The sequence below is a fragment of the Thunnus maccoyii genome, chromosome 6 (assembly GCF_910596095.1).
Source record: "Thunnus maccoyii chromosome 6, fThuMac1.1, whole genome shotgun sequence".
In the NCBI taxonomy this organism is placed as follows: domain Eukaryota; kingdom Metazoa; phylum Chordata; class Actinopteri; order Scombriformes; family Scombridae; genus Thunnus; species Thunnus maccoyii.
The window spans coordinates 31931353-31945358 of NC_056538.1; the positions used below are offsets into that span (position 1 = coordinate 31931353).

The following is a 14006-nucleotide window of genomic DNA, read 5'->3' on the forward strand; positions in this document are numbered from 1 at the left end:
AGTGACTGACCAACCTAATCCTCTGACTCTCCCTCGAGACTAAAAATAAAAATCTTGGCCAGTAAATGTCTGAATGCCTCTTGTGCTCTAGCTAAAAAGACATTAAGTTAGTGTCTCTTTACAGTAGGTCGTGGTTTAGCTTCCCAGGTGTGCTCTTGAGGTGAAATTATCCTTGAGACCATACTGATTAGATAATTATGGTACATTCATTGTAAAAGAAAAAAAAAACTTCCAGGTTAAAGTCTTTTAAAAAAAAGTGCATATCAGTGCTGTTCTTCCTCTGACTTCTGTCCATCAGAACCGACATCTCCACATGTGCTCTGGGTTTGAAGTGCCGGCATGCGGTGCTCACTTCCTCTTCCTGGTGTCCAGGGAGTGGTGGGGAGACGGTGATTTTCCCGAGAGCAGAGGGATGAGTTTATCAAACAGCAGCACAGAGCTCATCATACCTGGAAACAGCCAAAATGAACAGGAAGAAGAAGAGATGAGGAAGAGGAACACGTAAACATAGTTTAAATGCCTCTCAGGAGGTCAAACTATCAGAGCACTGACCGTTGGTTGATTCACTCTACATTCATCACTACAGGAGACCCCTACTTTACACAAAGTCATGTGATCCATCGTTAATGTATAAATATTGATTGGAGCAGCGTTAAAGTCCGACTGAAATCACATTTAATCATCCCTCTGCAGTCAAATATAATGTCAACATGTTTTTTAAATGTGTTGTTATTAGTTTTGTATTTTTGGTCTCTTGCTGGGGGGGGGGGGGGGGCGTGTCGGTGTCTTCGTTTGATTGACAGCGACTGGCGGGGCATGTTGGTGTCTGTGTTTGACAGCAGCTGGGGGAGTGTGTCGGGGCCTGTGCTTGATTGACAGTGACTAGGGAGGTGTGTTGGTGTTTGCGTTTGATTGACAGCAGCTGGGGGGTCGTGGCGGTGTCTGTGTTTGATTGACAGCAGCTGGGGGGGCGTGTTGGTGTTTGTGTTTGATTGACAGCAGCTGGGGGGTCGTGGCGGTGTCTGTGTTTGATTGACAGCAGCTGGAGGGGCGTGTCGGTGTCTGTGTTTGATTGACAGTAGCTGTGGGGGCGTGTTGGTGTTTGTGTTTGATTGACATTAGCTGGGAGGGCATGTCGGTGTCTGTGCTTGTTTGACAGCGACTGGGGAGGTGTGTCGGTGTCTGTGTTTGATTGACAGTAGCTGGGAGGGCATGTTGGTGTTTGTGTTGGACAGTAGCTGGTGGGTGCTGTCAGTGTCTGTGTTTGATTGACAGCTGCTGGGAGAGTGTGTCAGTGTCTGTGTTTTATTGACAGCAGCTGGCAGGCTATCGTTATTACACTGCACAGAACGGAGACAAAGTAAACAAACTGCTGTAGCTACAAGTCACGGACAGTCAGTTTGTCACTAACAGGGATTTTGAAGAGCAACAACAAAACCAGCATCTAACGGGTCCGAAGTGTTGTTGCAGGTATGTTTACATGCTGTTTAATGTGCTGCTAACTAATTAGCTATCTAGCTGTTAACCGTTTTTAGAATAGTTCTGGTTATTCTGAAATAGAAAATATGCAACACATCCATATTGGAAGTTCTAACTGTAAGAGACTTTTAGAGGCACATAAATAGCACTAATACATGCAACAACAGGATGAAGCTGTCATGTCTGATTTGGAATTTCTTCCATTCTGTCAGATACGATTTTTCTCCTACCACTGAACACTTTCACAGGGGCTGGATTCATGAACTTAGAGTTTGACCTTAGATGTCTAATCCTACAGTATATCAGACTGTCCTTCAGTAGGACTACAATTGATTTTGTATTGTCTGTTTTATCAGGACTATTTCTCAAACTACAACCCATGAGGATCTGCTTAAAGGCTTCGGTCTAAAACTCTGATCTGTGGTGTCCAGGTTCCTCCGTGTAAAAAAAAAATGTGAACAGATTACAGCCAATCAGTAGTTGGTCCCTGTGATTTCTTATTTAGTGACATGAGTTCATAGAGGAAAGAAACCTGATGCCTTCAGCAGATCACATACAGGACATCCTGAGCTTTATCTGACCTTAATCAAACACAAGGCCACAACACATTTCTTCACTTCTCTTGGCTTCCTCTGTAGTCTGGTCTGTAGGGAATAATAAAATATCTTTCCATCTATCTCAACTTTTGCTCTCAGTAATTCATTCTCATCCTTTATACTGCATTTCAGATGTACAGATAATATAAAGTAGACTTTTTTGACAAAGTACTTAAAGTTAGAGTACTTATTGTTACTGGTACATTAGCATTTCAGCAGCATTGTAATGTTAGTTTAGGTGGAGATCATTTTAACTACTTTATACCTTTATTACATGCTGCTGGTCATATGTTCTGTCTGTAAAATCTTTATCTTTTCCCCCATTCAGTAAATACATTATTTTACTTTAGAAATCTGATTTATACACAAGGACTTCCACATATTCTAAAAAATAAACTTTTACCAACATATACTCAGCTATACATGAATTCAAAGTGAACCAAGCAGCTGAACCAGCTTAAAGCTTAGACCTCTCTGAAAACCTGAACACAAGATAAACTGAATTACATTAAATAAGAAGAATGAGGGGTGAAAAAAATGAATATAAACTATATAGACATAACAAATATTTTTCATTCCAGTTGTTGAACAATCAACACCGCACTTGGAAAGATGTTTGATGAGTGATGCACAAGTTTAAATTCCATAAAACAGCCTCTTTATCTAAATGAAACTTTATCCACATTACTGGCACATAAAGGAAGATGAAGATGTTCAGACCATCTAGTAGAATATAAATAAATAAAATTGAATTACTTCCAATGAGTGTTGACATAAAACTTTATGAATAAACAAACAAGTCTAGCTTATTGACACAAAAGAGGATTAAAGGTTGGATTATCTAAACTCTTTTTTTTCCTTTCTTGTCCTCTCTTGTGTTTATTTTGTTGTTTTTACTGTTTCAATGTTTTATGTTCTGATATATATATATGATATATGATGTATGGCCTAACCCTAACCCCTAACCCTGGCCCTAACCCTAACCCTATCACTGACCCTAACCCTAATCCTAACCTTGGCCCTAACCCTAACCCTGACCCTTACACTGACCCTAACCCTAACCCTGGCCCTAACCCTAACCCCTAACACTGACCCTAACCCTAATCCTAACCTTGGCCCTAACCCTAATCCTGACCTTGGCCCTAACCCTAACCCTGACCCTAACCCTAACCTTGGCCCTAACCCTAATCCTGACCTTGGCCCTAACCCTAACCCTAACACTGACCCTAACCTTGGCCCTAACCCTAACCCCTAACCCTTACACTGACCCTAACCCTGGCCCTAACCCTAACCCTAACCCTAATCCTAACCTTGGCCCTAACCCTAATCCTGACCTTGGCCCTAACCCTTAACCCGAACACTGACCCTAACCCTAACACTGACCCTAACCCTGGCCCTAACCCTAACCCCTAACCCTAACCCTTACACTGACCCTAACCCTAACCCTGGCCCTAACCCTAACCCTAACCCCTAACCCTTACACTGACCCTAACCCTAACCCTAACCCTAACCCCTAACACTGACCCTAACCCTAATCCTAACCTTGGCCCTAACCCTAATCCTGACCTTGGCCCTAACCCTAACCCTGACCCTAACCCTAACCTTGGCCCTAACCCTAATCCTGACCTTGGCCCTAACCCTAACCCTAACACTGACCCTAACCTTGGCCCTAACCCTAACCCCTAACCCTTACACTGACCCTAACCCTAACCCTGGCCCTAACCCTAACCCTAACACTGACCCTAACCCTAATCCTAACCTTGGCCCTAACCCTAATCCTGACCTTGGCCCTAACCCTTAACCCTAACACTGACCCTAACCCTAACACTGGCCCTAACCCTAACCCCTAACCCTAACCCTGACCCTAACCCTAGCCCTGGCCCTAACCCTAACCCCTAACCCTTACACTGACCCTAACCCTAACCCTAACACTGACCCTAACCTTAACCCTAACACTGACCCTAACCCTAACCTTGGCCCTAACCCTAAGCCTGGCCCTACCCCTAACCCTGGCCCTAACCCTTACACTGACCCTAACCCTAACCCTGGCCCTAACCCTAACCCTAACCCCTAACCCTTACACTGACCCTAACCCTAACCCTAACCCTAACACTGACCCTAACCCTTACACTGACCCTAACCCTAACCCTGGCCCTAACCCTAACCCTAACCCCTAACCCTTACACTGACCCTAACCCTAACCCTAACCCTAACACTGACCCTAACCCTAACCCTTACACTGACCCTAACCCTAACCCTGGCCCTAACCCTAACCCTAACCCTAACCCTGGCCCTAACCCTTAGAAATGAGCAACAACTGATTCACTGTTATCCATACATGAACCAAATTAATGAATATGTTTAAAAAGTGCAAAATGTCCCTCTGAAATGTAGAAGTAATATGTTAAATAAAGTGGAAATACTCAAAGGTACTGCAGCAAACTATTCCTTAACAACTTCAAACTGGATTTATTTCTGTATTTATTCAAATGTTTTAATAATAAAAACAAATCTTGTCACTTCTGAAGGTGAGGGAAACATTTTAAAGTGCCTGTTCCAGCTGCCACTGAGGAGAAAGTAGGCACGTGAGTGAGTGTGTGTGTGTGTGTGTGTGTGTGTGTCAGTCATAAGAAGCAGCTTATCAGATTTGTGTCAACAATTTCCACATGATCTGCCGACTGGCTGCCAGAAACAGACAGTGACACACACTACAGCTGACACTGCTAGGACTGCGCTGTCTTCATATATTTCAAGACACACAGAACAGGAATCTCATTTATAAAGTTAGGGAAATCTTCTGATTGTCTGATTGTAGGTTTTTTTTACAGAAGTGATCATTTACAAACAACTAAAACAAGACAAAAGCATTTATTTAATCCTCCATTAGCTTGCATTAATGTGGATATGCAGTGATGTAATGTCATTTTATCTCTAAATACTGTTATTTCTTTACGCGTAGAAAAGTTCTTAATTAGTTTAGTTGTTTATTAGTTAATTTCAATTGTTCCCCCCTTGCAGCTCCATTATGTTTGATGGTTTTCATCAATAAACGGACCTATAGGTTGACACACTCAGTAATGTTGTGCAATGTTTTTTTTCCAAAATCCTTAATATTTGTGTTGGAATATTATGAAACATACTTATTATAACCGCAGCCTGTAAAAGCACAGCAGAGCAAAGCAAGGTTTATTACACCTTCACTATGTGATGATCATTTACCTCATAGAGGTGTTCATTAGTTTTAGGATTAATCCAGAAAATAGTGGAAAATGCTGATCACCATTTCCCAGCTTTCAAGTTAAATTTAAGCCCATGATGGCGAGTAATGCAGGCGGTGTAATATCACACATCAGCCATTACACTACCACTTATGTCTCACCAGGATTTGGAAAAACTTGAATTTATCAGACGCTGCTGCTCGAGTCCTCACTACGACCAAGAAAGTGGATCATATAATTCCAGTTCTCAGATCTTTACACTGGCTTCCTGTCTGTCAAAGAATTGATTTTAAAATACTCCTGTTGGTTTATAAAGCACTGTATGGTTTAGAGCCAAAATACATCTCTGATCTGCTGCTACGTTATGAAACATCCAGACCTCTCAGGTGGTCTGGAACAGGTCTGCTTTCTGTCCCCAGACTAAAAACTAAACATGGAGAAGCAGTGTTTAGTTTTTATGCTCCACATATCTGGAACAAACTCCCAGAAAACTGCAGGTCTGCTGCAACTCTCAGTTCTTTTAAATCACTTTTCTGTTTGCCTTTTATTAAACCAAATTTTTTTATTAAACCAATATTCTTGTTCTATCTGTTTTATTCCCTTTTAGCTTCTTTTTATTTCCAAATTTAACACTTTTTAATTGTTTTTATGTCTTTTTACTTGTGTTGCTTTTATATTCTGTTTTGATGCCTTTTATGATCTATGTAAAGCACTTTGAATTACCTTGTTGTTGAAATGTGCTTTACAAATAAACTTGCCTTGCCTTACAGCTAACTGTGTCTGTTTACCATTTAGTGTTGAGCAGGTAGTGTACAGTGACTTTTTATGGCTTTTTCTCTGAAAACAACGCTATGGGAGCGCTGAGAATTAACCAAAACAGTAAAGTTGCAGCCGGACAGATAAACAATGAGCTGAAACTCACTATAAAGCTCAGTAAAGCCGAGAGGAGCTGCAGAATCGCTGATAATTCTCTGTAGGTTCATCACTACGAGCCACAACCAACACGTTATACACTGTTAATTTGGACATAGAAGTATTTCGGACTGGATGGATACATGTTGATTGTTTCATTTCATGTCAGAACTTCAATAAAAAGATGAAAAAAAAAATGTTGTTGATTGATTTAATCAATATAAATACACAGCCTGCATGGTGTTAGTTTACGCATCAGTGGGTCTTACCCAGCAGCGGGCCGAGCCAGTAGACCAGGCTGTACTCCAGGAAGGAGTTTCCACTGCAGGGGAACTGTGTGGAGAAGGCCAAGGCTGGGTTAAACACTGCTCCTGTTACACTGCCTCCTGGAAACACACACACACACACACACACACACACACACACACACACACACACACATATTAGTGAACATTAAAAGGACCAAAACTGTCGCAACTGTTCATTCAAAAACTCCTTAACTCCTGCAGTTTGACTGTTGTCTGTATGCATCTTGTATCATTTCTTGTTGCAAAACAATAAATTACTTTTTGTAGAATAAGTGTAAAAGTTCACAAGTAAATTTTCAGTGTCGGACCACCAACATTCAGCCCATTATTTTACTTCCTGTCCGAAGACTAATGATTGATTTAACAACAGTTAAGAGAGCTCAGTCAGTCTTGATAAGCTTGAAGATATTCAAATGTTAGAGGCAGATATCTGTGGTCATACAGCTCAGGAAATCCTGTCATCACTTCTACTAGTTCTTTATATATCTTTAAGATTCAGTACTTTAATATATGAGGTAAATGATGCACACCAGGCTCTTATATGGGAGACTGGTCTATACTGGGATCTGTCAGGTCTCTGACTGAGTGGTCAGATGTGGCTGTTTTTAGTTTATTTATTGTGAGTGACAGATAATCTAATTCTCAGCATCTTTCTTTTGGGCATCAGTATAACATTTAATTTGCATTAATTTGCTGCAGATACACACAATCAGAAAACACAGATGATCAAACACACACTCAGGAAAGACCACAGCAAACTAAAGCACATTATTTGTTTTGTTTTGTATTTTTTCCACATGGGAATTTAAAGAAACTCAGCTCTGCTACATGCACACACAACAGACCTGCTAAAGTGCCGCTGAGCAAGACACGAATCTCAGTCTCACATGACGTCTGAACTCACATGATCAGTCTGCAGTTGGACATGTAAACACAAACATTCATACTGTTCACGTGAAGTAAAGAACAACAACATGTCGTACCTGCATATACCACTGTTGTGATGACTGCAGCCACCGCGTGCACACGGTATTTCTCCTCCACAGCTCGCGTGTGCGTAATAGCGGTTTGAACCACAAATGCGCACGCGAGCTCCACAACGGCGGCCTTCGCCAGCGGCGCGTGAATGGGGGTGATGCAACGGTAACCGAACAACTTGTGCCGCACGTGCAGTCCCGACAATCCCATACCCCAGATCACCGGCACCGCAGCTCGCGCAGCGGCTGCAGCAGCGAACTGGCACGCGATGCGCCGTAGGGCACACCCGCCCGACAACCTCGCGTGGTATGCATGCTCGAGCGCGCCGGACGGGTTGCCGATGGCCCCGCTAAAGGTGAGCCCGTGGACCACGGATGCCAGGTACGTCAAGGTGAGCGCGAGTCGAAGCTCGATCCCGCCCACCTCCGACAGCAGCTTCAGCTCGTGCGTGCAGCAGCACAGCTGAAAGGTGGACACGAGCTCCACTGCATACACAGCGAGCCCGGTGTCCGCGAGGGCCCTGCCCAACAACCTGCGGGTCGCATCGCTTAGAGCGACGATCCCCGCGAGCACCGACAGAGACACCGCCACGTCTGCAGTCATGTCCGCGGCAGGTCTGCGCTCTCTGTCGGGGACTGTGTGTGCCTTCAGCCGCTGGGAGGCTCCGCGGTGTACCGAGGCGCTGCTGTCTCCTCCGCGGTCTCAGGGCGCTGTCTCTCCCGCTGGATCTCGCTGCCTCTGGCGGATGGAAGCCTCGGCTGAGCCGGGCTGCTGGTGCTGTCTCCCGAAGGATGCGGGGTCTAACCGGTAGGAGCAAATAAGCTTCAGTCCCGGTAGCTCACATGGTGCGGAAGTGACTGAGCTCCCCAGTTTTCCTCCTCCTCCCTCTCCTGCCGATATTGCTGCTCCTCTGCCATCTCGCTTTTACTTCTCCCCCCTCTGCCTCATTTGTCGATTTTGTCTCTTTTGTGCCCCTCATTACACATATGTGGCTTTTCTGCAGCCCCGCAGGCAACTGTGGGTTGTCCTCAGAAAATATGCAAGGGCCCAACACAGATTAACCCATGCGGACCCCACATTAGTTTCCCCAAATGAGCCCTAATGTTGGTTTCCAGGAGGTGATAATGATGCACATACAGTATTTTCTGCAGCCATTGTTGGGCTCATGCCCTGATGGACCAATGCACGTGTACGTCAGCCGATGCTGGACCAGTGTTGTGTATTGATTTGATTCTTTGTGTGTCAGCACATAAGTAGGCTAAGCAGCAAACAAACAAACAAACTCAAAATGGTCCAAGCTGAAACCTGAGTGACACACTGGCTGGTCTATGGATGCTTTCATCATGGAATTAAAACATTCAGGTATAAAATACAGTAATGCACGTTGTTTCTTTGTGATGCAACTGATACTTGAAATCTTATCAGGTTAACTTTGCTTGATTGATGCCAGCAGGCTACAAGGCCCAAATTATGCCAAACATTTAAGGCTTTATAATTTTATTATTATTTTCCCAAGCCATGGAACTGGTGTTAAATCTTTCTATTTTAGTTATTAAATTAATGTAATTTGTCTAGACCATATCCACAAACCTCATTACATTAGAACCACATTAATAAGGGAAATCTCAAAAAAAAAAAAAAAACCTCTATAATATTCTATTATAGTTGCTTTCTAAATGTTTTACTCATTAAAATCACTCTTAATCTTTTCAATAAGGTTCAATCAATTGAAGTCTGTTCTGCTGATAAATATTAAGATTTCTTTCATCTTTACCTGTAAGGTAAAAAGGTAAAGTTCTTTAACCTGTAATCATTCCTCCTGTTCATACTGGCTGTTAAAAGATCCCCTTCAAATGTGCTTTCAATGTAAGTGATGGAGGCCAAAATCCACAGTGTGTCTGTTCATGTATTTAAAAGTTGATGTGAAGCTTATAAAAAAAACAACTAAACCAATTAATTTAATTTGTACCAAACTGTCCCACCCTCTTTGTAAAATGTCCTAAAATTTAATCGTTAAATACCTGCAAATTACTCCAGGACATTTATGTAAAATGAAAGGACCTGTATAATAAAACATTACCAAAAGCCCTTAATTAAAAATGGTGCTCAAGTAAAAGTACAGAAGTATTATCAGCAAAATGTACTTTAAGTATCAAAAGTAAAAGTAGTCATCATGCAGGAGGGCTCATTTAGAGAGATATATTATCAAAATATATTATTCTGTTTTTATGACTAAAGAGTTCATGTAAGAGCTTTGTAATGTAATTTGTCAATGTCGAGCCAGTTTTAGGTACTTTATATATTACTGTGTAGTTTAATAGTAATACTACTGCATCATATTATATAATAATATATGCTTTTTTATATAAAATCCTAATCTGAAAAGTAACCAAGTGGGGTTAAAAGTACAAAATTTCAATGACGTAAAGTAGCATAAAGTAGAAACAGTCAAGTAAAAGAAAGTACAAATACCTCAAATATGTACAATATAGAATATGGAGAGTTCTCTAATCTGATTGGCTGACAAGTGTTTTATAATGAATGGGATGTATACATGGGCCTCAACTCCAAAGAGTTTATCTAAGGTTTTAGTGTATGTTGCACACAGAGTTTGTGTTAATTAGTAGAAAATAAACTGAATGAAAACCAAGTAAATATATGGTCAAACCTCTTTGATGTGTGTGAGAATCTGCACCAAATCAACTAAAAGCATGAAAACAGAGGACTTTAGAGACAGACACAGTGAAGCTGGTGCCTGCAGGTTTGATGGACAGCTGTGGGGGCAATGTGAGAGGATGTGACCAAACCACTGAGACAAACACACAGATAATGAAGAGTATTAGCGTGAGAGAGACATAAATATAATCAGTGTGGGGAGAGATAAGACAGTGTGTGAGAGTGAAACAAGTTCAGAAAGTTCAATTTATTTAAATTTTTAACTAGGATATTGATCCTCTTCAAGATCCCCAAAATCCTCAGTGTTTCCACATTCTGACATTCACAAGATATGTTAAATGGAGCCATATTTTACTTTGAAGTTCCCGTTTTATCAAACAAATACCTGAAAGTGTAGAAGTGTTCTGAACTACTGAATATGGTAAAGAAATATGATTCAGTCATAATCCAGGGTTTCTGTTTATTTTTCAGTACAAATAACTATACTACTGTATTTAATAAGATATCGTTTGATTCATCGTTACATACGAGGTAAATGTGACAATTAATCATGATGTTGATTTGAGGTGATATCACCCAGCTCTACTTTAAATTCCCTCTTTGTGTTTCCTCGGACAGTGTTTCCCTGTTGAGCTGCGGTGGAAGTATAGTAACAAAAAGAGGGACTTTGGCACTAAAAAGACTGTAACGTTGAAAGATATCTACTTGATTTGACTCATTTGGACGCTGAAGCTTCATATTAGCGTCAGATAAACTTTTAAATACATTTTTGCACAGAAGGAGGACTGTGGATTTTGTCTCCCATCACTTATATTGTAAGTGCATTATGAAGGGATCTTCTAACGGTGACTGTTGTTTTAAAACAGACTTGAAAAACTGTGAACCCGTCCTTTAATGCAATTAGTAAACTACATCTATGTGCAAGATGTATACAAAGCAGCATGGAGTAGCAGTAATATGTACCTGAAAAGTGCTTAAATACAATCCTTTACTTATTTTAAAATGCAATTTATCATATATTACACAAATGATACTGGAATTTTAAAAAAGTCACAATTAAAGCAGTAAAATTTGTGAATCAAGTTCATGTTTATTTGCAAAAAGCAAAGCAGTAAGACATGGATAAATACAGTTTAAGACACATTATACAAGAGACATGTTGTTTATGATAATAAAAACCAGAAATCACAATCAGAACCATAAAAACTGGATATAAAAATAAACATCAGTCTGCTTCAGCTTAACATATGTTCTTTTTAAACATGAAATACTTAGGTTAAAAATAAAACATCAATACAGTAAAAACATGATAAAAGATAGTAAAAGGATTATTAATAAACTTGAGTGAAAGCAATGTTAAAAGGTTGATTGTTGAAATGTTAAAAATAAAAACATAATGTACAGGTCTCCTCCACAGTATCTCTTTCTCTACCTGTCTTTGTATGTCACATCTTGTACATTTCACATTGATATCTATAGAAACCGTTATTGTCATTATACACAATACAATGAAATCAGGATATTGATATTTGATATTTCACCTCACAAAAGGAAATGAAAAAATAAATCATAAATTATCACATACACAGTCATTTTTTTTGTTTTGTGATAATGAACATCTTAACCTCTCTCTCTGTCTCTTATGTTCAATTATGAACAGATAACATTGATTATTACAATATCAAGAATATAACACACTGTATTAAAGACAATGAGAAATGAGTACATATATTTTTTTTCTTTTTTTTTTTAAACCTGATGCTGAATAAATATGAACATATACTCACACATATGACCTCTCAAACAGCTGTAAACTGCTCTCCTCTCCTGGTCGTCCTGGTTACAGCGACGACAACGACACAGAGCGTCAGCAGCAGACTGCTGAGCAGTGAAGACCTCACTGCATAGACGATGAAGCAAATCCCACACGGCTCTCTGTGCACTAGAAGGATCTTGGATATTGACATACACTGTAACTCTTGGTCCACAGCCGCACACCAGTACTCCCCAGTGTCTTCCAGTGAGACATTAGAGAGAACCAGACCCACACTAGCGTGAGATATTTTTATTCTGTTTCCCTCAATTTCTCCTTGTAGATTTACATTAACGGTTATGCCTTCTGTTTGGTTCCACTTCATAAACCAAAAGATCGCGAAATCCCCTGTCTGACTGCATCTGAGAGTGACTTCTTCTCCCTCTGAGAAGAACACTACAGCAGGTGGACCAATTTTGGGGCAAACCCTCAATAAATGTATTTCCATTTTTAAAGAGTGTTCACAGGTGTAAAAACCTGAGTCATTCAATGTAAGTGATGAAAACACCAGTGAGTAGTTTCTTTCCAATACCGTGAAGTTGTTCCAGGAAGGGTTGAAATCCTTTGTCATGTACTTCTTCCAAAGTGGTGGCTGGTCATCACTGAGATCAGTACAGTCCAACACGACCCTTTCTCCCACTGAGGGGAAGTGTATCTTTGGTCGTATATAAGTGTATACAGGATGACTACTAACACACTGCTTTTTGTTCATCACCAGACAGATGTACACTGGAGAGGTTCCGAATTTGTAGTCAGATACAACAACAGCTGATGTGTTTTTCATCACTTCAAATGTTATTTTTTCATTGTCCATCAGTGACGTTGTGCTGCTCCCAAAAATTCTTGTCAATATGTCTTCCTCATATCTAAACTTATGCTGGAGCCACTGGACCGTCAGATTGTTGGCTGCTCCCTTACATGGTAGTTCAAATCTTTCACCCAACTTTACTGGAATAGGTGTTATCTCATCTATTGTACCGCAAACAACAATGCTGATGTTTTTTTCATATGTCACCTCACCCTCCGTCCAACACTGCTCTTGGTACAGGCCTGAGTGTGAGTGAGTCAGGTTGTGGATCTTGTAAGAAGAATTATTCTCCTTGCTGACAACTGGAAGTCCTTCCTTCAAGTGTTCAGGTGCTGTGGAGTTTTGGGACCAGAGGTCAGAGGTGTTCAGCAGAACTCGCTTCCCCTCACCGACAAATGTGGAGATGAGGCAGAAGTTGGCTTCCTTGGGTGGTTCAAAGGTGTAAGAGTCCTTCTGCTCTTCTATGACGATAAGTTCTTCTGCATGAATGTTGTTTATGAGGGCAAACAGCAAGAAGGAGAGCTCTGCGACTGCAGCCATCCTGCTCTGAGATCTGCATGTGAGTGTGATGCAAACACTTGATACTTGTCACTTCATGAGCTCAATATCGCCTCCCATCAGCTCTCCTTTATCTCACCATCATGGGAAACTTTGAACCATTCGGCTCCGTATCGAGTAATCTGTGTTTGTTGAAATTCAGTTCAACAGTTTCACTAATTAGTCCACAAACAGACAGTAGTGGAGAAAGTTTTAAAATCCTTTACTGAAGTCAAAACAAAAATACCAACGTCTAAAACTATTTCAAGTAAAAGTCGAGTGATGCTTGATTTGACAGGTCTCTTACTTTTATACTAATATTCTGGCAATTCGCAGGTTTTAACAGCTGGCAAGTGTTTTATAATGAATGTGATGTATACATGGGCCTCAACTCCAAAGAGTTTATCAAGGTTTTAGTGTATGTTGCACACAGAGTTTGTGTTAACTAGTAGAAAATAAACTGAATTAAAACCGAGTAAATATATGGTCAAACTTCTTTGATGTGTGTGAGAATCTGGACCAAATCAACTAAAAGCATGAAAACAGAGGACTTTAGAGACAGACACAGTGAAGCTGGTGCCTGCAGGTTTGATGTACAGCTGCGGGGGCAATGTGAGAGGAAATGTACGTGACCAGTCCACTGAGGCGAACGTGTCTTCAAACACACAGATAATGAGATAA

General features: G+C 40.8%; 1 protein-coding gene across 1 annotated transcript; it reads right to left on the reverse strand.

Annotated features, from left to right (window-relative positions):
* Positions 1 to 134: 134 nt before the first annotated feature.
* Positions 135 to 8751, reverse strand: aqp11 (aquaporin 11). The gene is made up of 3 exons (XM_042413225.1): positions 7497 to 8751; positions 6475 to 6591; positions 135 to 449 (listed from the first exon to the last, which is right to left on the reverse strand). Exons 1-3 carry the CDS (start codon positions 8092 to 8094, stop codon positions 349 to 351), a joined length of 816 nt encoding a protein of 271 aa, XP_042269159.1. The 5' UTR covers positions 8095 to 8751; the 3' UTR covers positions 135 to 348.
* Positions 8752 to 14006: the final 5255 nt, after the last annotated feature.